The 23,578-nt window shown below is 38.1% G+C and overlaps 4 protein-coding genes across 5 annotated transcripts; 2 read left to right on the top strand and 2 right to left on the bottom strand.

Annotated features, from left to right (window-relative positions):
- The first annotated feature begins 280 nt into the window (after positions 1 to 280).
- On the top strand, positions 281 to 9,865 carry LOC116246120 (probable glucuronosyltransferase Os01g0926600). The gene is made up of 8 exons (XM_031617826.2): positions 281 to 797; positions 4,380 to 4,526; positions 5,399 to 5,463; positions 6,185 to 6,254; positions 6,815 to 7,036; positions 8,282 to 8,425; positions 8,904 to 9,039; positions 9,451 to 9,865. The coding sequence occupies exons 1-8, from the start codon at positions 387 to 389 to the stop codon at positions 9,678 to 9,680; spliced, it is 1,425 nt and encodes a 474-aa protein (XP_031473686.1). The 5' UTR covers positions 281 to 386; the 3' UTR covers positions 9,681 to 9,865.
- A 1,605-nt stretch (positions 9,866 to 11,470) lies between these two features.
- LOC116245648 (sister chromatid cohesion 1 protein 4-like) lies at positions 11,471 to 18,184 on the bottom strand. 2 transcript variants are annotated; one of them, XM_031617132.2, is made up of 14 exons: positions 17,831 to 18,183; positions 16,786 to 17,050; positions 16,644 to 16,690; positions 16,184 to 16,233; positions 16,045 to 16,112; positions 15,297 to 15,664; positions 15,074 to 15,173; positions 14,618 to 14,751; positions 13,644 to 14,044; positions 13,450 to 13,486; positions 13,145 to 13,187; positions 12,938 to 13,064; positions 12,536 to 12,655; positions 11,471 to 11,689 (listed from the first exon to the last, which is right to left on the bottom strand). In XM_031617132.2, the coding sequence occupies exons 1-13, from the start codon at positions 17,952 to 17,954 to the stop codon at positions 12,557 to 12,559; spliced, it is 1,863 nt and encodes a 620-aa protein (XP_031472992.1). In that variant the 5' UTR covers positions 17,955 to 18,183; the 3' UTR covers positions 11,471 to 11,689; positions 12,536 to 12,556. The 2 variants fall into 2 exon arrangements, 1 of the variants encoding a protein (XP_031472992.1); XR_007574781.1 differs by lacking the exon at positions 11,471 to 11,689 and having other exon boundaries at positions 12,938 to 13,056; positions 17,831 to 18,184.
- Positions 18,185 to 18,629: 445 nt separating this feature from the next.
- LOC116246238 (psbP domain-containing protein 4, chloroplastic) lies at positions 18,630 to 21,394 on the top strand. The gene is made up of 5 exons (XM_031618000.2): positions 18,630 to 19,131; positions 19,621 to 19,724; positions 19,873 to 19,981; positions 20,843 to 21,070; positions 21,158 to 21,394. Exons 1-5 carry the CDS (start codon positions 18,783 to 18,785, stop codon positions 21,220 to 21,222), a joined length of 855 nt encoding a protein of 284 aa, XP_031473860.1. The 5' UTR covers positions 18,630 to 18,782; the 3' UTR covers positions 21,223 to 21,394.
- A 143-nt stretch (positions 21,395 to 21,537) lies between these two features.
- On the bottom strand, positions 21,538 to 23,524 carry LOC116246237 (pentatricopeptide repeat-containing protein At3g21470-like). The gene has a single exon (XM_031617999.2). It carries the CDS (start codon positions 23,261 to 23,263, stop codon positions 21,587 to 21,589), a length of 1,677 nt encoding a protein of 558 aa, XP_031473859.1. The 5' UTR covers positions 23,264 to 23,524; the 3' UTR covers positions 21,538 to 21,586.
- Positions 23,525 to 23,578: the final 54 nt, after the last annotated feature.

Here is a 23,578-nt window from a genome sequence, read left to right as displayed (position 1 = left end):
TAGAATTGATATTCATTGTTACGTGTTGAGCTTAAACTCGACTTGATTAAGACTTGACAAATTCGTAAACTTGTTTGAATATATTGACTTGATTAAAGTTTGATAAACTCGATTAAGCCTCCAATTCAATTCGACAATTATGTGTTGACGGATAATTGAACTCAATTATTTGAACACTCAACTCTCAACTCGTTCATAAGCCAGTTGTTCACTTAGGACGGCGGTTGGAAATATGTAAATACGGATATTAAAATGGATAGTTTCAAAGTATCTCCGTTATTTTCTTCAACGGTGTTCCCTGGCCACTCCGAACGATCTCTCTCATTCGCTCCGTATCTTTCTCCCTCTCTCTCTCTACTGTGAATCTGAGGAAGAGGAAGTGGGAGATGAAGGCCCTAAGCAACACCAGGGCCAGGGCTTCTTCGTCGGCGCCATTGTACTGCACCAGAGCCCATCAGATCGGCGCCCTCATCCTCGTAGTCCTAACCTTCTTCGCCACCAGGCTCCTTGACCGGTACTCCGACTTCTGCTTCGCTTCCTCGGCTTCTCCTTTCGTGCGGTCGTCGGTCTCTCCGGTGGCATTGGAGTCTTCTGGCCGTTGGCTGGACGAAGAGAGGTTTCAGTCCGTGTTTGGCGACGGCAGGTTGAATTGGCCGAAAAGGGGGTATGGATCGCGGCTCTTTCTCCAGATCTACGTGTACGAGGAGTCGGAGATCGACGGGTTGACGGAATTGATGCACGGGAGGGACGGTAAGATCACTGCGGAGATGTGTGTTAAGGGTCAATGGGGAACTCAGGTGATTTTCGTTGGATTTTATTCCTTTTTCGCATGAGAATTGATTGATATTTGTTAATTTTTTAACGTGTTGAAGCTTTATTAGTACAACGAATTGCTTTCTTCCCGAAATCCTATTTTTCGTCCTTTAGACATGAAAATTTCATAGTGGCCAAATCCAGTTCCTCGAATAGAGTTTGGGACATCCAGCTTTCTTCTTTCATGATGGAGAATCTATCTTATGTCTCTGGCGACAAGGTTTGTACTTCAGTGGAGTTTAGTTGTCGTTCTTCTTCTTCTTCGCCACATTTAGTGAGCACTATGGTGCTTCTTAACACGTAGTTTTACTATGGTGCTTCTTAACACGTAGTTTTAGGCTATTAGGACCACTTATATAACCAATTTGCAGATTTTGAACTTGACAAGATTGATGAACTTACTTCCGCTTTCCCTATTTTGGTTCTTTAGGATTGTACTTCAGTGGAGCGTTGTTGTTTCTTCTTCTTCATCTCATTTAATGGGCAGCATGATGCTTCTTAATTGACACGTAGACTATAGATTATCAAAATGTCTTATGCAAGTTGCCACATTTTGAGCAAGACAAGATTGATAAATTTAATGTTTCCCTCCTCTTTTCGGCTCTTTAAGATTGCATTTCGGAGGGTTGTTGTTATTTTTCTCAATGTTGTAAAAAGCCTACTTTAAGCCGTATCTGTCCGGCCAATAGATACCTTGTATCGTAAAGTATAGTAATGTATCGTAGGTGTATCTTTATTTTTTAATTCAAGAATAGAAAAAATAGAGAAAAAGCAAATAAATAAAAAATTATGTTTTTTAATGAAAAAACATGTTATACATAATGGCAGGCTTAATATAGGTATGAAGTTACTTCACAAACATTAGTAAGTGGTCATAATATCATATAGTAACACAACATGAACTAAGACATTACGAAACATAATTTATAAGATAATCTGCATAATAACTCATAAGTAAGTCATAAGATCCATAACACATCAAAAACCAAGTTTTACGTACACTATACATCACATCACATCACAAAACAAAATTGTTCAATGTTAATGCAAATAACAAATGAAAACAACTTCTTTCGTAATCTTTATCATCTCATTCTCATTTTCATCTTTCGTTGAAGATATAAACCCTCTTTATCTAATCAAGAATCAATCATCCATGCATAAATCTGCCCTCAAATTGACGTTTCATGGTGATTAGTTCTTTTGAAAATTGTCACAATCTCCCCTTCTTTCAACTATTAGATATGTTCATAAATGAAGAGGGAGGCAAGGTTTAAGAATTAGTTTGAAAATGGGTGGTTTTAACCCCATATTTTTCAAAATAGACATGTGTCATGTGATACAGGATGTATCGCACGATACATGATATACACATACGATACATCACCTGTTTGCGATACAGGTGGTATATCGTATCGTAAATTTAAAAGATGACGGTACGTATCGTACGATACGGCCTCGTACCATACGTTCTATGTCACATAGGTATGGGTGTGAGTGCTGGTACGGTATGGGGAAGCGGGTACGACGTTTTTGCCAATCTTGGTATTGCGGTATGGCGATAATTATATACTTTTCATTTTAAAAAACAAAATTGACATCATCGCATCACTAAGACAATGTTCCTTTCATAGTTCTTACATATAATCTCATAAAAAAAACATAAATAGACCAAGACAATGTTTTTTTTGTGATTTGGATCGGTTCTGACCTGGAACCAATCCAAACATACCCAGTCCAGGTACAGGTACGCTGGTCCGGGTATGTGGGCTCTCCCACGTACCACTATGATTTAGGATACGATACGTACAACACTGCTTTTTCTTGCCACGTAGGTTGTAGTATGGTGCTTCTTACTTAACAATTAGGACATAGACTGTAGGCTACTAGAACTAACCAAGTTGCCACATCATGAACGAGATAAGATTAATCAACTTTGCTTTCTTTTTTTCCATTTTCGCTCTTTCTAATATATGTTGGTATCTGTTATGTACATTGCAACCTCAAAGTGAGCCACAATGCATAACATCTTTATTCAATTGTATTAGCTTGTGAATTTTGACTGCGGTGATGTATGCCATGCTTCTTCTCCTTTGAAAGGCAAGGTTGCTAGAGATGCATGTCGATCAGATAAACATAAGGACTTGAAAAGTCTGAGTGGTCCTTTGCATTGAATTGGTATTGTTTTCTTTACTTCCTTGCAAATCATTATTTTGTGGTTTTTTGTATAAGCTAATTACTTCAGTCATCTGATTGATTGGATCAAACCAATATGAACATTGGCAAGACCAAATGATAAGCAGAAAGAAGTGAAAACCAAATGGAATGACTGCCAATTGAATTTTGAGCAGCTAAAATGTTTTGAGGTACAAGGTTGCACTCCATAGTGATGAGGTGGTGAAACTTGACAGCCATGATGAAATCACCACTAAAGTAATTTGATCACAAAGAACCCACCAAAAAATTTAAGTTATAATAGCTTCCAAATGCTTTTATAGTTTTATTTATAGAATACAAATTTGTTGCATCTTCATTGGCATTTGATATAGTTAATTAGATTAGCCACAAGATATTCAACATGCCGTACAGTTGTCGATACAAATTTGTTGCATCTTCATTGGCATTTGATATAGTTAATTAGAATGGGCACAGGATATTCAACATGCTGCGCAGTTGTTTGGTCACGATTATTGGGAAGAAGGTGTCCTTCTTACTATCCAATGTATGGAAATACTTTTTGTTATGGTTCAAGGATATGACTATCCTTTTACTGTAATGTGTGAAAAGCTAGAGAAAGTATATAACTCAACCTGACATTAAATCACCACATTTTAGCATTAAAAAAATTTGTGTCCACCAACTCTAAAACATGCCCTTAGGTAAAACCGTCAAACATGGCCCATTCAATTAAAATGTACCTGGTCTCCATTGTTTTCTCTTTCACAGTCTGCAGACCTGCATCAGCAGCTTTCTGTTGTATTCTCAAACATTTAAGTTTCTCAAATTTGCCTCTTTTGCATCCATGCCTCAATCCATGAGGCAAGCACTGATGTTGCTTAAAGATGACACAGCGAAGAGATACAGATTAGTTGTCCTGTCTATATAATAAATTCACAAACTCAACAGTGCACATCCCTGATTTTATAAGTTTTGATTGTACAATTGATTACCAAGGAGAACTCTGCCTCTTTGAATATGTTCCTCATTGTAGCAAGCCATTGTGTTCCATAGTGAACAATTATTCCCTCTCGTAGCCATTCTATTCCATAGTGAAAGGTTTTCTTCACGAGTTTTTCATGTTCATAGCTTGCACTAGGAAATGTGGAGAATTTTCAAGAGCAAGGTTTGATAGGTGGAACATTATGTTGAAGACTTCCATCCAGCTATTCTATTTTGAAAGATGCGGCATGTCCATTTTGAGTAAATGGGAACTATTGGGATAATAGTTACATGAAATATCAATTAGTACATAAAGTAAGATTCATTGTTGATTTACTATGCTAAAGGTAGTATCCTCATGATTGTTTTTCTATCTATAGATGACATGGTCTTGGTCACTTTGTTAGGTGAAAATCCATCAGCTGCTTCTGAAATCAAGCTTCCGTACATTGGACAAACAGAAAGCCCAGCTATTCTTTGTCCCTTCTTATGTTAAATGTGTGAGGATGATGGGTGGCCTTACTGACAAAGAGATCAACCAAACATATGTTAAGGTTAGTTTGTTCTTGTTTCTTCTTTCTTCTCATGCTTTCATTTGTTTACTTGTAGCTACAAATATTGTTTTCAGGTTTTTTGACAATGAGGTTTTGCTCGGGTACTTTTGGCGAAGTTGTTTTTCCCAGAAAATATAGGCAATGTAAAAAAATGAAAGGATCCTAAAAAACTAAGTATGAGAAATTAATAAGACAATAAAATAACTAGATAATATAATAAAGCCTTGTTTAAGTGATGATAAAAATGACATTAAATAATTTCATTTAAGTACAAAGTTTCAACGATGACAACTAGGAGTTTAGGACTAACATAGCACTCAGTATCATGAGGTATATCCAATATATCAAACTAGAAAAGTTACAAATGAAAATTAGAAAATGGAAACTGGCAAATACACAACTAAGAAAAGTTTATAAACAGCTTCAGCAACTGGAATACAAGATGCGAAAAAGCACAATCATAGTGCATTAAACTTCTTTCACGTCTTTCTGAAAAAAATGTGTCCTTTTCACACTTTTTTCGTTTTCTCTTTGTTAATGCTAATATCACGCTTTGTCCAAGGAAAAAATAAAAAGAGATATCTGTGGCTCTGATTTAAATTATCATATAAGAAGCCAAGTTACTTGGCACATGTTTTGCATACTCTTCTTTCCTTCTTTTTATCTTTACCTGCCTTTTTTTTTTTGCACTTTCTGAATTTAAAGGTTTTATCATATGTATTCAAAAACAAGATGCTGAGTAAGGCTGTGTTTTTCTTCATGAGAGGTGTGATCAAATATCTAGTTTCTTTTCTGATTATTGTTCCTTTTGTTAGGGAAGGTTGTGGTTGGTTATGTTCCTTTCACGTTGATACTTTTTATTTTTTTGCCAGATCCTTAGTCAAATGCCTTATTTCAGGCTTTCTGGTGGACGTGATCACATTTTTGTCTTTCCAAGGTATCTGAACCCTTTAAAATGAATAGATATACCTCTTTTTTTTTTTTTTTTTTGTTGATTATCCTTTACATTGAGACACACATGCCACATGGTAGATTCAGGTATCCAACCCTATTCTACACTGCAACACATATTATGACAAGGGTCATATTAACTTGCAAAACTTTTAAGTTCTGATTAAGGCAACCCTAGTCTATTTGAAGTTAGATAGATTCATGTCGTACTGCAGAAGGCTATGGATCTGTTCCACATGTAGCAGATTGAGATAAAAATTGTTTTTACATGAAGTGTAACCAAACTATTGAGACTAAATGGGCATCACATTCCATGATAAGATCAACTGCCCTCCTTAATCTTTATGGACAAATAAATCCCAATTAGATCTGCACCTAAGGTTGGACATGCTGCAGTCCTGTTGGCTGTCGGCCTTCTGATTTATTGCTGCATTAGGCCTTGTTGTGCAATAACTTGAGCTTATGTTTGATTGGTTGGCCTGACAAAAGTGTATCCTTCTCGCTTGTGTAGTACCTTTAAGATATGTTTGTGGAAATCTCATAAACTTAATTTTACATGGCACAGAGAGAAGTCAAAAGTTACCTTCTCTATTTTCATTTAAGAAACTGTACTCTTACAGAAATTTCATGCTAACTTTTTATTTTATTGTGTCATAAATTATCTAGATCTGTAGGTGGCTGAATGATTGATCTTCTTTGCTCTGCAGTGGTGCTGGTGCTCATCTGTTTCGGTCTTGGGCAACATATTTAAATCGATCCATCATTCTCTCTCCAGAGGTATAATTCATTTACTATGTTGGATGACAACTTTTTGCTGAATGAGTTACTTTTGAGCACTAATTGTAGTATTCCACATAAAGAACATCTCTAAGTAGCATTTTTTATTACTTTATACTAGAATGTAATAGTTCCAGTAAGTCTATATCCTTTCCTTTCAGAAATCATCTTGCTACATTGTCATGGCAGACTTCCAGTTGGAATCAATTACAAAGTTTTAGTGATGCTACTGATTGCATGTCCATTTTAATCCAGGCATGTTCTGAGTGTGATAACAAGTAATTAGTTTGTCTTCTTGGTAACCCAGCAATTGTATTTAGCAAAAGTTGGTGAGATTGCAAGACTCATGATTTTTAATTGCTTTTACATTTTTCAAGCATGTAAACTTTTAACAGCAAATATAGACATCCTTGGATTTAAAAGCTGAAACAACCATTCTGTGACAATGGATACCAAGAAAGCACAGAGAACTTTGAGGCTAAGCACATTTGGTTCTCTGCTCTTTTGTTGAATCTTGCTAACTATGGTCTGAACATGACAACCTTCTTGCATTAATATAGGGTGATCGGACAGATAAGAGAGACAGAACTGCTTTTGATACTTGGAAGGACATCATTATTCCAGGAAATGTTGATGATGGGATGACAAAATTTTCTGGCACCACCATGGTCCAACCCCTCCCACTATCAAAGAGGAAACATTTAACAAACTTCTTGGGTCGAGCGCAGGGCAAGATTGGCCGTCTTCAGTTGTTAGAGCTTGCTAAAGCATTCCCAGACAAGGTTGGTTTTTCTTCCTTGCAACATGGTGCAGTATACCATATTGGAGTTTTCTGGATCATCAGTCACATATTGTAACATAAATTAGCTATTCTATTTATTGCTTAATGTAAGGATCATTACTAGAATCTCTATATGTATGTATGTATGTATGTACTGATACATGCATACATAAAGTGTTCATATTCAAATGTGTTTTTCTCCCAATAACCCATGAACCGGTGATCTAACTAGGTGTGCAAGACTGGACAACTCAATTAGCTATCATGGATGGCTCAAATTAACAGCACTGTATATTCATGCCTTTTATTATAATCTCTGACACCCAAATTCTATCCTGATCTCATACTATAATAAAGCGTAAAGAATTAGTAGTAGACATGCACATCCATCTCTGAATAAATCATATTCCATAAGCCCAGGGACGTGTTAAAAACTCATGGAAATCTTGGTAATGCGAAGGGGATAAAAGGGAACCTTCTATATTGCCGTTGCACTACTTAAACTCAGGATTGAATCCTTTACATAAGCTGAAAAATGTGTCAAAGAGGATACGTGCATGTGCACCTGTGTAAATGTGTTTGAAATTGCCGCGTGTATTTGCTCCGTTCTAGATGCAGGTATACGGATGTGCTTGCCCATGAATATTTAATCGTGTTTGCCCATTCATGTCCTTGATAGTGGGCTAAAATACAATGAAGCATATGATATAGCATGGAGAATAGAAGGTGGACCTAGAACTTACCGATTGTCAATGTCCAATAAATGCACGCTTCTTGTTTTTATTTTTTTGCTGTATCTCCTTCTTTCATGAAATATTAAGGAAATCAGATTATCACAAACTTTTGCATATCAGACGGGTAGGCCAATTATGAAAAATGCTAAAAAAAATTTCTTTATACAAGTGAAATTGGCTTCCATTTATTGCTAAAGAAGGCCAACTAGAGAAACCGTCTCTGTTTAACAATGAGATGGTGTCACCTATTAGATGCAGAAAGTTTTATTGGAAGCATATGGAATTATTCATTATTTAATTACCAGGGCATGTTAGGCCTATTCTGTGATTGACCTTAAGCAACTTGTTGGTGTAACACAGGCTGACTTCTGATCAGCCTTGCCAGTGTCAAATGTGTTTCAGTTTCCTATTCCATTGGAGTTCGTTCATTAACCCTTTCTTTTTTTCCATTACACCTTGTATGATTTTCTATATTTTTTGGTGATTATCATACATATTCATTTTTGGTGTAGCTGGAGGCCCCTGAATTGAAGCTGACTGGACCAAACAAACTTGGAAAAGTGGAATATTTTCAACACCTGCGCAATGCAAAATTTTGTCTGTCTCCACGTGGCGAATCTTCATGGACTCTTCGTTTCTATGAAGCTTTTTTTGTGGTAATCTCTCATTTCTTATCATAATTGCACTCACTTTTATGCTATATTCAGACGCCTAACTGTGGAACCATAAAATAGAAACTTTGATGCTTAGATACGCATGTACATTTTGCCCATTTTAGATATTTGGCTGCCTTATTATCGAAATAAAAAGGAAAGCTTAGATCCACGTGTACATATTTGTCTCCAAATTCATGTTTGTGTGATTTTGCACTTATGTGCTCATGCTGTCGCTATATTGATTACCTGGTGCTTCAATAGGTGCCCTCATGCACTTCTTAGGTGGTGTGATTCTTTTGTGGATCAATTTAACAGTCACATCTTGCATAACTGAATAAAAAATCTCGTATTTTGTTGCATGCCTATTTTATATGTGTATTTTCTAAACAATGATTATTTTGTGGGGTTAGTTATGCTGGTCACGTGTTGTTACAGAATAACGAATCCAATAACCTGTGCTCTTGTTGAACGTCAACAGGAGTGTGTTCCTGTTATCCTGTCAGACCAGGTGGAATTGCCTTTCCAGAATATCATTGACTATACCCAGATATCGATCAAGTGGCCAGCTAGTCGAATTGGAATTGAACTTCTAGAGTATCTGGAATCCATATCAGGTAAGAATCCTCCAAATTGCTTGATTGTCTGCTTTAATTTGCTTTTGCCTTTTGAGCAACCACAGTAAAAGTTGGATCAATTCATCTGTTTAGGCTTGTATGAACAAGTCTATTAGATTATGGCAGCTAATCATTTTATGTGATATTCAAGTTACGAAAATTGTTAAAGCAAAGATGGTCTACCAAATCCAAGTCAAGTTGGCCATTTAGCAAAAACCGGAAACTCTTGATTGAATGTTGATTTACAAAACAATCACGCCCAAACTCTTGATGTAGGCCATTCTCGCATCCAAAAAAAATTCTAGCTACTTGTAGCTCCAAAACCATGCACCCCTATGCCCAATGCGATGTACGACAAAATCTTATGAATATGAACTGCGGAGGTGTCTGATTTCTTTGTTTCACATGCAGACAAAGAGATTCAAGAAATGATATCACGTGGACGACTTGTTAGGTGCTTGTGGGTGTATGCTCCAGAAACACAGCCCTGCTCAGCCATGCTTGGGATCATGTGGGAGCTTCAGAGGAAGGTGAGAAGCTTCCATCAATCGGCGGAAACGTTTTGGCTTCACAATGGCTCTGTTGTAAACAGAAATTTGATCCCATTCCATGATTGGAAACCACCCATGTCGCTCCCTTGAATTTTGTTATTTTTGCCATATTCATTTAATACGGTTCATTGTAATCCTCTTGTATCAATTAAATGCACCTGTAAATATACCCATCCACGTAGAATTATAGAAAGAATGTCTCTCTTCTTGAAATCGGGCTTGTACTGTATATGCTTCCTTCCATTTGCTTACCAATGTATTAAACTGCAAATTATGACGTCTGCTCTCCCAATGTGGGGAGACGGTAGAGGGACTCTCTTCGCAAGTGCAATTGAGGCAGTCACCCTATCGGACAGGGTGCAGCAAGTTGGTATTCTCACACTATATATATAAGCCAGACCCATTGGTTTTTTATTAAAAAACTATTTCAAATAAAATATAAACATCTTAGTATGTTTATGAAGGTTATTTTGATATAAAACATGTTTTGATTCTAAGTTGTTTTAATAAAAGATGCTGATTTTTTCATTATCATGCTATAGGAACAGTTCATTTTTTCTTATTATAAACACACCAGTAAAATCTAAATCATCAGCTTAGTATACGTTTTGCATCATCCCATTCTTAAAATCATATTCATAAGGTTAAATTGCAAAAAAAAAACATTTTAAAAACCAAAATCAGAAATTGTGGTTTTTATTCTTGACATGAGTTCCATAAGGTTATATTCTTCACATGCAAACTAATTCCCGCTCTTGGGACTTTGTGTCGCTTCATCTAGAAAATAGAATTGTATCAGTTCAAGATTGAGGCTATAATCTTTGTTCCAATTATTATTCTGCGCCTAAAAGCGTATTAGATTTTTAAGCTGTGGGGACTTGTACGTACTTTTGTAAGGTTAGATGAATCCGCAGACCCCCTTTTGGTGAGGTCAAGTTCCCAAATATTAAAAAATAATACGTTCTTAGGTATTCACAGAATAATAACTGGGACAACATTATAGCCTCAATCTTGAATTGATATACATTATTTTCCAAGGAAAAGAAAAACTGATTGGTTTCACAGGTATAGGATGCTCAATAAGTTTTAAGTCCAAACGGTGCAAAAATATCGACGAAACAATACAAAATCCCAACTGTCGGAGTCATATTGCAAACATAACATAACCACACCGATCTGTTGCTGTACTAAGAGGCGCGTCTGCCGGCTACACTAGAAACGTAGAATTTCTGATCCAAGTTGCACACAGGACTCAACGGGACTAAAATGGGGTCTTTGAAAATCAAATTTCTTCAGACAGGACGACCCGCTGATTCTGTCCCACCAGATGTTAACCTTAATCAAGTTCATGACTGTTTTAAGGAACTTGGCCTCACTGGTGAACGCAACCCCAGAACGCCGGTCTCCCCCAAACCGTCCGACAATACCAGCTATGAGCCTATCTTAAAAATGCAGCCACAACTTCAATAATAATAATAATAATAAAACCCAATTAGACTGAGATAGATGACAATATCTCCTTGATTTGAGAGAGATCTACCCACTTCTGTCCCTAAAATGCTATCATGGAGAAGTACAAAATCTCACCAGTTCCGCATTTGGCAGCTATCAGCAAAAGTTGAGCCAGTATCAAGAATTTCAAAAAACTGAGGTTCATTCTTGGGCTTATGGTCTAGAGAGAGAACTCTAAATGACATTTCCTCGAATTTACAAATGAAGACTTGCATGGTCAAAAGGTTTACAATTTAGTTCCGTCAATATTTGGTCCACACTGCCCTACCTTTGAAGCTTAACCACCTAAAGAGACGATCGCCGTTACTCGAACAAAAGACATCTAGAAAGACCGGTTTATTTCATATTTTTATGCCCCGATAGCCTCATTGCACTCATGAAGATGCTCAGCAAAGAAAGCAGGTAGCATATAAATAAATATATTATATTACATAATTATTAATTAAAAATAATAAAAAGAACCTATTAGAAAAAGATACTAACAAAATGAAGAGGGACCGATGGATGCTGAGATAAAGTGATCTTGATCAAACTTGTGGAACAATTTCCGGCTCCTGTACAAAAATCTCAGCTCCCTGGATAGCAAGCTGCAAAAAAGATACTACACCGGTTATCAGAAGGAAAGAATAGTTAAAGGTGTAACAAGATATAGAGATTAGAGAAGGTAGAGGGAAAAAGCTGAGGCAGCATGGTATTGTCAATAAAATTAATATGTTGCAGGCATGACTGTAGATCACTACATGATTTGCAACATCGCTTACTTTAGCTTTATCATAAACTTGGTAAGGTTCATAAAGTGATAGGTAATTAGATCATGTGCCCATTTTACAAACTTTTTTGTCGTATAAACAAATTTGATTTTTCTGGAAAGGCAAAATATTTCAATCTGCATAGGAGTTTAAGTTTTGTTCTAATTCCTGCAAATTAAAATTTCATTTTAACGATCTAGGACACTAGATTGGGCTTCTGATGGTTTTAACTAGAGCTTATAAACTGGATCATTTGAGTAGAAATGAAAGTTGAATAAACAAGATCGGCTTTGTTCAACTCAGCTTCAGAAGACCCCTTACCAGAGTACTCTCAAAATGCTTTTGTAGGGGAAAAAAAATATTTTAGCTTATGTAAAACTATGAATATATATAAAACATACAAAAGTACCACCAAAGCACATCTTTTCTTCCCAGTAATATTGGGACAATAATATGGCATTTCAAAGCAAAGACCTTTCGGGTGTAATATATTTCTCATATCAGTCTTTGAATCATGAAATTTTGAAATATCAGATGAAATTTCATAGAAGGTTCAACACATTTTTCCACAAGTTTTGATTAATGATTATGCTTCTGCAAAATTCAGCAGGAAGACTAGAACACAGTTTGGCTGTTGCTGTTCTATAGGCTAAAGAAACAGAAGTAGAGATTCCCGCTCTTTACCTCAAAACTGAAAAAACCAAGTCACAAGCAAGTATTTGTCAAACCAGGTGCCTGAGAGATCGTGATGTCATCGTAAGGCTTTTCTTGGTAAAGTTCAATACAACCCCTGCTTTTCAAAACCTACAAGATCAAATAAGATGAATGCCTTAGCATATGTGGTTAGACTTCAAGTTCGAGGAAAAAAACAAATATAAATAAGGTAATGCATTGAAAAATTAAAAAAAAATGTAAGAAAATGATGACAAATTCATTCACTTAAAATGTTTGTTATTAGTTTTTTTCTGTCCAGTTACTTACAAAACAGGCATATGTTTAACTAACTGTTTATGCAAGCAAAATTACATGTACAATGTGAGTAATGTTTGACTAAAGTATGACTTCAAGCAAAAATGCAGCTATTACCAAAACTTCATAGAACATGCGGGCACATTCTTTTCTTCTTCGTCCTTCCAGAATATTGCTTAAGTTCAACCTTCCTGGCGAATCTAGTGGACCCTTAAAAGACTTCTTCAGATACTGCGCTACAGCCCTAACGCAAAGTTCAACTTTAGAGACACTGGCTAGCCTTATCCATAAGGAAGAACGAGTGGTCCATGTAGTGTCACATACCTGGTTCTCACAGACCAGCTTTCAACCCTGTCTAGTGTAGTTCCTGCAACAGGAGAGACAGCTCACATGAAATGATTTTGTCTAATAATAGATGGAACTGATGGAAACTTCAAATGGTCAGTTTGAAGCCTTTCGTCAATCAGGTAATGAATTGCAATACGGTAGGCAGTCAGGCCAATTTTAACAAGTTTGATCAATATTTTAGTTCATTAATTATTCCGACAAAATGGGAAAAAAAAAGTGATCATAGCTATCTAAATAAGCATTACAAGAGTAAGTTATTGTGTTCCATGATTCCATCTTACCAGTTTGAGAGGCATCTGCTTCTAAGCAATCCAGATCCTGCAACAAAGTAGTGTTCAGATATACATATCCAAAGCGAGAGATTACCATGATCCAGAAAAGAGCTAGAATTATGTCCCCGAAATGCTGCCTGGAAACTGGCATAGGAGATGGAAAGTATATTTCTGTAATATTAAAAGTTTCAGAAACAACTAACCTCGGAACTGTGTCTAAGCCTAAATTCTGGGGTCTCTTCTGGAGTAAACTGATGGGCATCATCCATAGCAGATTCATCTATACCAGAAAGATTTGGCTCAGCAGAAGCTGGTACTTCTCTTTCAGGATCAAACCCCATCCTAGAATCATTTTCTGTGTGAACTGCTGATTCCAAAGTTGCTGCAGTTGAGGGAGTAAAGTTCTTAGAGGGTAGGATTTCAGCAGCGATATCATTACTGTAGCCAACCTCACATCTGGGCTGTTCGATTTCAAGCTCATCCACTGGAGTTCTAATAGGAGGTTCAGCTTCTCCATGTTCAAAATTGACCTCGCTAGAAGATTGACCAATCAGTGGGGGGAAATGCTTCCTTTTCAACAAGTCCTCAAGTTTTGCAGACATACCTGAATAGAGTGGATCTCATAGCTTAATTTTGTATCTTAAGTGCAGTTGAAGCCATGGCAACAACAATAAAGAGAAAAGAAAAAAGAAAAAAAAGTTCATGCACGACATAGATTCTGATTTTGCACCACCCTCAGTCCCAGAGAAGTCATGAAAGCACAAGTTAAACTCAGCTGAACCCTAACTCCTAAGTCCAAATCAACTTAACACCCCTTAAAGGGCAGTTGATTGCTGGTAAAAGCTTTACCAGGCAAAATTTTTCGCCTATGCAAAATCTTTGGAAATAAAAATCTGAAGAAACGTTTTGCCCTTCCTTTTAGCGAAAAAATTTTGTCCCGTTTTTATGGCAAAAAGTGGCATTGCGGACTTACAATAATGTTTCCTCATTTTGGCTAGAATATGTGGCCCACATTTTTTGGCAAAAGTTCTGCAGTAGGTAACCTTTTGCCTTCAATCAAGCATCCTCTCACGCTTCAAATTCTCAACTTGTCCAAACCAACTTACCATGTTAGTAATGCATGTCAAACAAGACCACATACATGACACTGAACATCAAACCACAACAACCAGCTTACCAGAAATCAAGGGTTCTTGAAAAATTTGCTCCCAGCGAGAGTTCCTATGAGACAGCAGAATCTTTACAGCAGTGCAAGGAGCTCTCCTTTTGCGCTTTAAGTTCCGTGTGTCATCTAGCTGCTTCTTCATGGACCTATAATTTGTAATACAAAGATGAGAATTTCATCTTCTCTCTGATCCGGTACTTTCCAATTTCCATTAAACTATATGGTTATTTTTCAATCAATTAAGAGAAAATATTCAATTGCAAAATCTATACCTAACATTGCAGTTTATAAAGGATCAGACAAGGGGAGGAAGAGCTTATTAATTACTAATCTAATAAAACAAACTCAATTGAAAAAGTATGTTTATTAACAGAACATAAATGGAAGTATTAGCTGGCTCTATGCAAAAATGATGAAGATGAAAAAAAAAAAACATAAACAAAATGATACATCAGAAAATACACTTACTCATTACTTAACACAATGACCTCATCAAACCGTTGTTTTCTCTTTCTTGCCTTTCTTGGCTTGGTTGCTGGCTGTTGAGCTGGTGGCGTTGGGATCAAAGCTGACAATTTGTTTCAGACACCACCTACAAGTTAGCATTTGCAACTATGCAGTTCTGACAACAGAAAATAATAAATGAAGGTGAAAAGGTTATTAAATAGTCTAATCTATTAGGAACACACACCAAATGAATTGTTCTCCTGCTCCTTGCTAGCTTCTGGTAAGAAGAAATCTTTGGGTAACTGATGTGAATTAGGTGATGAAGATGCCAAACGTGTTGGAGTTTCTTCACTGATAAAAGAGAGGTGGCGATCCTCAGCAACTTGGTCACCAAGTACATGAGGTTCTTCGTTGGTCTTGTCAAGATCTTGAAATTCACTAACAACCTGTGTTGACCCAGAAACATTTACAGCATCACGCATAATCTCCATCTCTATATCTTCTCTAACAATGTCATACTGATAGTGCTGTTCATCGTGCTTGTCAACGTTGACTGTTGTAGTAGGATCATCAGCAGCAACATCGCCGTAACTTGGAAAATAAGGATGTGAACTGCCACAATTGTCACTATTAGCTAAAAATAGTTCAAGCCGAACTAGCAAGTAAAACATATGCATCCGTGTACTACTTGATATTAAATTTACAGCTTATTTCAGGAGTCAGTATTCAATCAAATCACAGTACTCTAGGTTGACTTTTCATTATGGCAGCACCTAGCCAGAACCTCCTCTTGCCTGTGGTCAGACAAAGGTCATCAGTAGTTTCAGACACACCTCAGGGAAGCCATTAGTCAGCTTTCAACACTGGTGCAATTTCAGATCCCTGATTCTGTGGTCAAGGTAGTGTGTACTTCTATCCACCGACCTTAACACATGCCCACATTTTCAAAGAGAACCGTGAACTAAAGGGGTTATCAAACATGATGTGCTTACTCTACATCCATATACGAGGGACCAAAATCAGCAACAACTGTCTCCTCAATTCTGTCAAAACTGGATTCCTGCACGAGAAATAAAAATGTGAATCACTGAGTCCAATTGGATGTCAGGTGAAAGTTAAGCACATGAATACCTCGTTTATATTAAAAGTGGCATACAGCTCTTCTTCTCCACAAACTTTATCTGATAATTTCACAGAAGAGAAAAGGTTATTAAAAAGCTCCTAATTTTCAAACTATGTAGATACTGACAAATCAAACGGGTCACCAACCAAATCAAGAGACCAAGGAAAACAATCACTCGACAGATTGAAATGAACAATTTGCCATTTTTAGAGGAAAAAAACTAGTAGGGCATGATGAGGCGTCAAGCTTTGACTAGGTTTTCCTAAGATGCAGCTAGTCTCCCAGCATAATGCAGTCAACTCTTCCATCCCAAGGGGACGTCATTGGACTGAGATGCTCCTGGGGAAGACTAACCCCGACTGAGAAGCATTTCAGTCCAAAAGTTTCAGTTGCTTTGGGCTGATCTCAGTAAATTTCAACACAAACAATTACAGAATAATATATTTAGACTTTGGAAGGAAGGAAGACCTGGTATTGTTATATCTTCCTGAGTTCTGATATGGATGTCCTGAAACCTGTTAAAACAATAAGAAGAAGTTAACACTATTTAATGTAATGCATAACCTGAAAAACTTCACAAGATGCAGTAGCAATAACTATATGGACTTACTCAGTAACTCCATACATTGCTTGATCCAGGTTAATGGCATCAAGTTCCAGAGTCTCTGGAATTGTGACAGTGTGGATAGGCGCAGTTGATGCATCTTCTGGCAGGTCAATTTCTATCGAGGCAAATGCATATCTCAGCTTCGTCAATATTTCATTACAATCATGGTGAAGGTAGTCAACCTTCCTCGAAAATATTCTTACAACACCAAGTAGAAGGTGGCCAGATAATCTCAGCGCAATAGGAACCTCCGGGAACATGATCGAGTCTGCTAAAATAGTATTTCAAAAATGAATGAACAAAAATGAAAGATAAACGAAGATATAATAGAAGGAAACGTCAAACGTAGCAGAGAGGTTCAACTGACACGTTAATTTTCAGAAAAGATCGATACTTCAGCTGGATCGCCATTTTAGCTAAAAAATGGAATGATAAAATTCACTTTTTCTGCATCAACTCCCTAAGCCTCGAAAATTTATGATTCTTTGGTCAGAAGAAGTGCAGAAGTCCTTTCCACAAATATGGAACACGAAATGAATATTACTTTGCATAGAAAGGACATACAAACGGATTTATACTTCAAAGCAGAAGCTGAAAAATAAAATAACATAATATTAGCCCCCCTAGGAGTCAGCCTTCAACTTTAGAACAAACGTCAGCAAAAACTCATAAGACTGATTTCAACAACGACACCTTCTACTAAAATCTTAACACCACTTAATTCGACAGATTCACGGACAGATATATGCTCTCGATTAATTAATTTACATAGAGTAGTCCTCAAAGAAAAATGGAAATATAACCCAAATGGTTCCATTGAAATTCCCAAAAACTCGGATTTCTCTTAGGGTTTTGCCAAAGCTACCAAATCTGGTACCTGAGATCCTTTTGGAAGCAGTAAGTGGGAAAGATATAGGAGTCAAACCCGGAAAGAACAAATGGAACAATAAATGAACAATGTAATAAGCAAAACAACAACAACCCCAAAAGAATTCTCCAATAACACCTAACTGAGAGGGATAGCGAGAGAGTGGGAACAAAGACCCACCGATGGAAGCAGAAATGTTCGTCTCCGTAACCTGAGACTTGCGTAGCTTGTTCTGGAGATGCGCAGCCATCCACACCGTCCCCAATGGGCCCTTCCTCGCGAGAATGAAGTGAGAATAGAACATCTCGGCGGCTCCCGGAGTAGCTGCCCGCTGTTTTTCTGCGACCTGGATGACCAAGATTGCGCCCGACTCTTAAGAGTCCCTTTCGCTAGCCTCTCCCTTCTCTTCTTCCCACTTCGTTTCTTCCTCTTTATAGAGAGAGAGAGAGAGAGAGAGGTGATTACTCAGAGGAAATGGTTGTTACAGAGGAGAGAGAGAGAGACAGAGAGGATTCGGGCAGAAGCTAGAAGGAGGGCTTCGTTTTGGCGGGAAGAATTCAGGAGTTCGCGCCTCCGCGTTTGTCCATGGTCCGCAAGTTACGGGTCGGTTCGGGTAATATCAATTGTCACGAGTCGCTGGTCACGACTCGGAATAAATAAAAGCACCGTTTGGCATTCGGCATTATGTTTCATAAATCTACTTTAATTCATGAATTTATTTTCGTTTGAAAGCATATTTATAGAACATTCATACTTTATTTCTAATGTCAAACAACCCCGAAAAAAACTAAAGAATTAATTCGACTTGACCCAAAACAATTTATAATACCACCAATTTTGGCAAAGTTTATTTCTCGTAACAAGGGATCATGTGTTATAGAATAGCGGTAAGATACGATTCTACACGGAATAATTTCGGAGAATTTGTGGGTCCTTTGGTTAAAAACAAAAAATCTTCTTATTCGGTGGATTGCTTTTTCGAGCCGCACTTTGTGTTTCCATCCAGAAGTCGCCACGATGCATCTCTGCCACTGGAGAGAAGCCCACTTGCTTACTTAACGTCTCCAGAAAAGGAAGGATTCATCAGGACCTTCAAAGCTCTGTCTCAGTTTCTTATCTACTTCCAGTCGTAATGATTCCCTTAGCAGCAGCCGAATTGAACACCAAGTTCTTATCAAGTTGCTTCTCGGCTATCAGATCTTCCGATGGTTCTAGCCACTCTGCAAAGAGACCCACTGCCGTTAGATCTTCCACCGTTAATGGCAGTGCTGCTTCAGTGATTGACGAGTGTGTAGAAGAGAAGAAACCTGCTTCCAGCAATGGCCTGAAATCGTCTGGTTTGTGTGGAAGGAGGTCAGCAATTGCTTCTGGGCTTTCATTGTTGTGTGCTGTTTTGGGATTTGAAGAAGATGCATCTGCAGTAGTTAAGCAGGGTCTCTTGGCAGGGAGGATTCCTGGTTTATCTGGCCCTGACGAAAGAGGTTGGTTTTCTTCTGTCATATGATCAGCGCCCATTTCAATCTTCTTGCGGAACTCTCTTTTTATTTTTCACCTGTTTAGAGTATTTCAAGGACCGCCCACTTAAGACATATGATGCTTGTTTCGTTCTTAGAAGGGACTCCTCTTTATTCTTTTCGTTTTCATCGCCTTTGTAGATTATTTCAGTGACTAACCACTTGACAATATACTACTGGGTTCTCTATTTTATTTCATTTGTTTAGTTCTTATACCAACCTTTTGGCATTCATACGATATTCTCTTATATCAACTGACTTGTTCTAATTATCTTATGCATGAAAAATGATTACCCGACTCTTGTGATGGTTAAGCTTTAGGCTGCAAAGTCGGTGGTCTATATATGACTTTTTGTCCTTCTGTCAATTCGCTTGAATCCCTTTAAGAAAATTATTGAGTAAATTTTATTTGACGCACTTGGGCATTCTTTAATGGGAAAGTGTTTGCTCAGACAGGTTGGAGGACCTACAGGAGGCCAGATGAGAAGTCTGGGGGTCATGGTGTTGGGTGGAGTCCAATTATACCCTACACATTTTCAGTTCCTCCCAACTGGGAAGAGGTACAGTACTTCACAAAGCAGCTACGAACATTTCCAATCTGCTACTAAACTGGCTAAAAAATTCTTATGGCTATTATAGACCCAAATATATTCCATGAGATTCTATTGGTGGTCTGAGGGTCTGAATGTATGTGATTTCATGTCACAGGTTCCTGTGTCGATTGCAGACCTTGGTGGCACAGAGATTGATCTGAGATTTGCTAACCCCCAAGAAGGCCGATTATTTGTTGTTGTTGCACCTGTCCTTAGATTTGCAGGTACTTTAGTATCTGTCTTTCTATTTCATTTTCCTTATTTAAGTTCTATATCTCTTGCTGCTCTTGTTAAATGTAGATTTTCCTATGTCTTGTTACAATGTACAAGCATTTGTTGCTCAATGCATTGATGGATGCAAACATCATAAATAATATAAACTGCAACACAATTACCATACTTTAAGCAAACAATAGCAGCTTAACAGTACAAAGTCCAATTTAAAACCGCTAACTTTGTGCTAAAATGTAAACTTCAAGTGCTACTCATGGAAAAAGTATAGCAGAAAGTGTAGTTATTGCTTTTTCCTATTCTGGAGCTCCCTTCGTGTTTATGACAACCATTCTATTGGTTTCTTATTCACTATGCAAGCCTTTATTATCTTTGTTCCTGTCTCTCAATATATCTGTCTCCATCTGCCAATATTTAAATGCTTTCCTTTCACAGTTTCACCTACTCCCTGGTTATCTTCTATGGGTGCATGCAGATCCATCACAGTAATGCTCCAGTAAATTCTACTGACCACTTGATATGGCTGTATTTCATGCATCTTTTCCATGCTTAGATGCCCTAGAAATAAGTACATCTAGAAATACATGCATAGAATTTGTGATATGGCATCCTGGTTCATGAAACTTAAAATATCAAAACGAACTGAAACAGAACTTACGGTCTTGTATTTCATGGTGGGGGACAATACCACTTTGTGCATCATATGGTAGCTCACGGTTGACTTATGATGTGTTTGGCAATTCTTGAATCGGTTTCTGAAATTGAGCTCTCATTTCTTTTGTTTTTGAAAATTTATTTGCAATTTGATCATTCTGAGCTGGTGCTGAAATGAAATGGTCAACTTTTTATCATAGATCTTGGAGAAGATGCAAAAATTGAAGATATTGGACCTCCTGAAAAAGTGATTAATGCATTTGGGCCAGAAATCACTGGAGAAAATGTTGAAGGAAAAGTTTTAAGCATGGCTGTGACTGAACATTTTGGTAGGAAATATTATCATTATGAGCTGGAACCACCCCACGTCCTTATTAGTGCAACTGCTGCTGGCAACCGACTGTATATGTTTGGCATAACTGGAAGTGGTAAGCGTTAAATTAAATTTATGATTCTAGCTTTTTAGGATCCATCATGGTTCTTATAGCTTTGTAAAATTGGCCATTTTTCTGCAGGTCTTCAATGGAAAAGACATTATAAGGATCTAAAGGAGATCTCCAGTTCATTTCGAGTCACTTGAGCAGAAAACACAGATTCTTGAGGAGGGACTAAGGAGGACCTTGTTGGAAGATTAAGCCATGCAAGAGATTGATGTTCTTTAGAAATTAATGTATACAAGGATCCGTGCATTGTTATGTATTATTAAAACCTCATGTCCAATGTACAATTTTGTCACTGTTATCGTCTACTTATATTCAGCTCTACATGAGGATTCTCTGACCCTGTAATGAGCAAGTCTTCTTTTGTTACACTAGAAGCATTGATTGATGATGCAACGTACTCGTCTGAAAACAACCAACTATGCAATAGTTCTTCCGGAGCATAACTACCAATGTACATACCAAAGATATTAATAGATGTTCATATATAAAAGCATACACTGGTCATCTCCCTACATATAGTTGACGAGTTTGAGATTCAGAATGAGCACCAGAAAGAAACTGATATTCAACATTGCTAGAGGCCATGATGGAACTGTGGCCAGGTACCTTCTCAATCTGATTTTTTGCCATCATTATCCTCATTTTCTCAGCATCTTCCCATTGAGCAGAGGCTGCATACAAGTTTGACAGAAGAACATAACGCGCATCATCACCACATTGTTCTGTTGTTACCTTCTCCACAACCTTCTGTGCCAACCCCATGTTCATATGCACTCTACATGCTCCAAGCATGGCTCCCCATATTACAGAGTTTGGCTTCATGGGCATGCTGTTGATAAATTCATATGCCTCTTCAAGCAGACCTGCGCGACCAAGAAGATCGACCATGCAACCGTAATGCTCGATTCCTGCTGTAATCTTGTGATTCTTGTGCATGGATGCAAACAGTTCCATGCCTTCCTGGACATATCCAGCATGGGCACAAGCAGAAAGCACAGCCAAATAGGTCAACCTGTTTGGTTCCACTTCCTGCAACCTCATCTGACCAAAGAGTTCCAAAACCTCTTCAACATGACCATGAATGGCTACACCAGATATCATGGAATTCCAGCACACCTCGTTCTTCTCGGGTGCTTCATTGAACAGTTGTCTCGCCTTTGTAATATCCCCACACTTTGCATACATATCAATGAGTGCATTCGACACAAACTGGTTCAATCTGACTCCTATTTGTTCGACCAAAAGATGGATCTCTTTCCCCATTTCTAGTGAACCTAACTGTGCACAAGCTGAAAGTGCACTTGCCACACTCACTCCATCTGGCTTGACGCCCGATGCCCTCATTTCCTGGAAAACATCAAGTGCTTGCTCGCACCATCCGTTCTGTGTCAGACCGGCAAGCAACGTGTTCCAGTTCACTAAATTTCTCTCCTCCATCCGACCAAAGAGCAATTTAGCCTCAATCACATTCCCACACTTGCAATACCCAAACACCATCGAGCTCCATGCAAAGAAGTTCCTTTCAGGCATTTCTTCGAAAATCTCCCTAGCTGCTTCCATTTCTCCATTCCTCGCATACCCATTAACCATTGCAGTCCAAGTGATAACGCTCTTCTTCTCTGGCATTTGGTCGAAAAGCTTTCTAGCCATTGCAGTCTCCCCAATTCTCGCATACCCATCAATCATCTCCGTCCACGAAACTGAGCTCCTCTCGGGCATCAACTCGAAAAGCTCCAAAGCACTCCCCATGTCACCATTCTTTGCATATCCACCAATCATTGCATTCCAAGACACAACGCTTCTTTGAGACATTTCATCGAATATTCTCCGGGCATCAACAAGAAATTTGCATTTCGAGTACATATCGACGAGAGCGGTCTGGATATACAGGTTGCACCCCGTTCCTGACTTGAGGAGATCCCCATGGATAGTCTTTCCCGAAAAAGCAAAGGACAGAGCAGCACAGGCTTTGAGTACCAAGGGAATGATGGCATGATGAGATACTCTTAAATTGAGACTCTGCTTCTCTGCAAAGACTAGAAGAGCATTCCTGTAACTCTTATTATTGACGTAGCCCTGGATCAATGCGGCCCAACGAGAAGGGCCGTGAGAGTTGGCCAAGACCAAGGAAGCATGTAGTGCCCTGTAGTACGACAGAGGTGCACTTTTCAATAACATCTATCGCGTACCAGTAATCCATGAACTCGCACTCCCACTCAACAAAGGCATGTGCTTTGATCTTGAATTTGAATCTTAGCTTGGTTTACATTGTACATCTTTTTGCACCATGGCCTGACCAAGCACAACGGAAAATTGGTCTGTTGGTGCTAATCAATCTCCGGCTGGCCGGCCCAGCCATCGAACGGTGGATTCTTTCTGTCGTACGCTTCCCCCCTCCCCCGCCCCGAGTCGCCTTCGAGAGGGTTGATTATTTTTTTTCTGAAAAAAAATCACTTTACTTTGAAACAAATTTCATGGCATATTTCGGTGTAT

This window comes from Nymphaea colorata, chromosome 1 (genome assembly GCF_008831285.2).
Source record: "Nymphaea colorata isolate Beijing-Zhang1983 chromosome 1, ASM883128v2, whole genome shotgun sequence".
In the NCBI taxonomy this organism is placed as follows: Eukaryota; Viridiplantae; Streptophyta; class Magnoliopsida; order Nymphaeales; family Nymphaeaceae; genus Nymphaea; species Nymphaea colorata.
This window is presented reverse-complemented; position numbering and strand designations above follow the sequence as displayed.

Excerpts from the sequence above, each read along its gene's own strand:
- LOC116246238 (XM_031618000.2), top strand. The coding sequence starts at position 18,783 with ATGATTCCCTTAGCAGCAGCCGAATTGAACACCAAGTTCTTATCAAGT. Across the intron at positions 19,132-19,620 it reads ATCTGGCCCTGACGAAAGAG|GTTGGAGGACCTACAGGAGG; the intron begins GTTGGTTTTCTT and ends TTGCTCAGACAG. Across the intron at positions 19,725-19,872 it reads TTCCTCCCAACTGGGAAGAG|GTTCCTGTGTCGATTGCAGA; the intron begins GTACAGTACTTC and ends TTCATGTCACAG.
- LOC116245648 (XM_031617132.2), bottom strand. The coding sequence starts at position 17,954 with ATGTTCTATTCTCACTTCATTCTCGCGAGGAAGGGCCCATTGGGGACG. Across the intron at positions 15,665-16,044 it reads CCCTCGTATATGGATGTAGA|TTCACATCCTTATTTTCCAA; the intron begins GTAAGCACATCA and ends CAATTGTGGCAG. Across the intron at positions 13,487-13,643 it reads GGCTTAGACACAGTTCCGAG|GATCTGGATTGCTTAGAAGC; the intron begins GTTAGTTGTTTC and ends ACTTTGTTGCAG.
- LOC116246237 (XM_031617999.2), bottom strand. The coding sequence starts at position 23,263 with ATGTTATTGAAAAGTGCACCTCTGTCGTACTACAGGGCACTACATGCT.
- LOC116246120 (XM_031617826.2), top strand. The coding sequence starts at position 387 with ATGAAGGCCCTAAGCAACACCAGGGCCAGGGCTTCTTCGTCGGCGCCA. Across the intron at positions 798-4,379 it reads AGGGTCAATGGGGAACTCAG|GTGAAAATCCATCAGCTGCT; the intron begins GTGATTTTCGTT and ends TCACTTTGTTAG. Across the intron at positions 4,527-5,398 it reads TCAACCAAACATATGTTAAG|ATCCTTAGTCAAATGCCTTA; the intron begins GTTAGTTTGTTC and ends TTTTTTTGCCAG.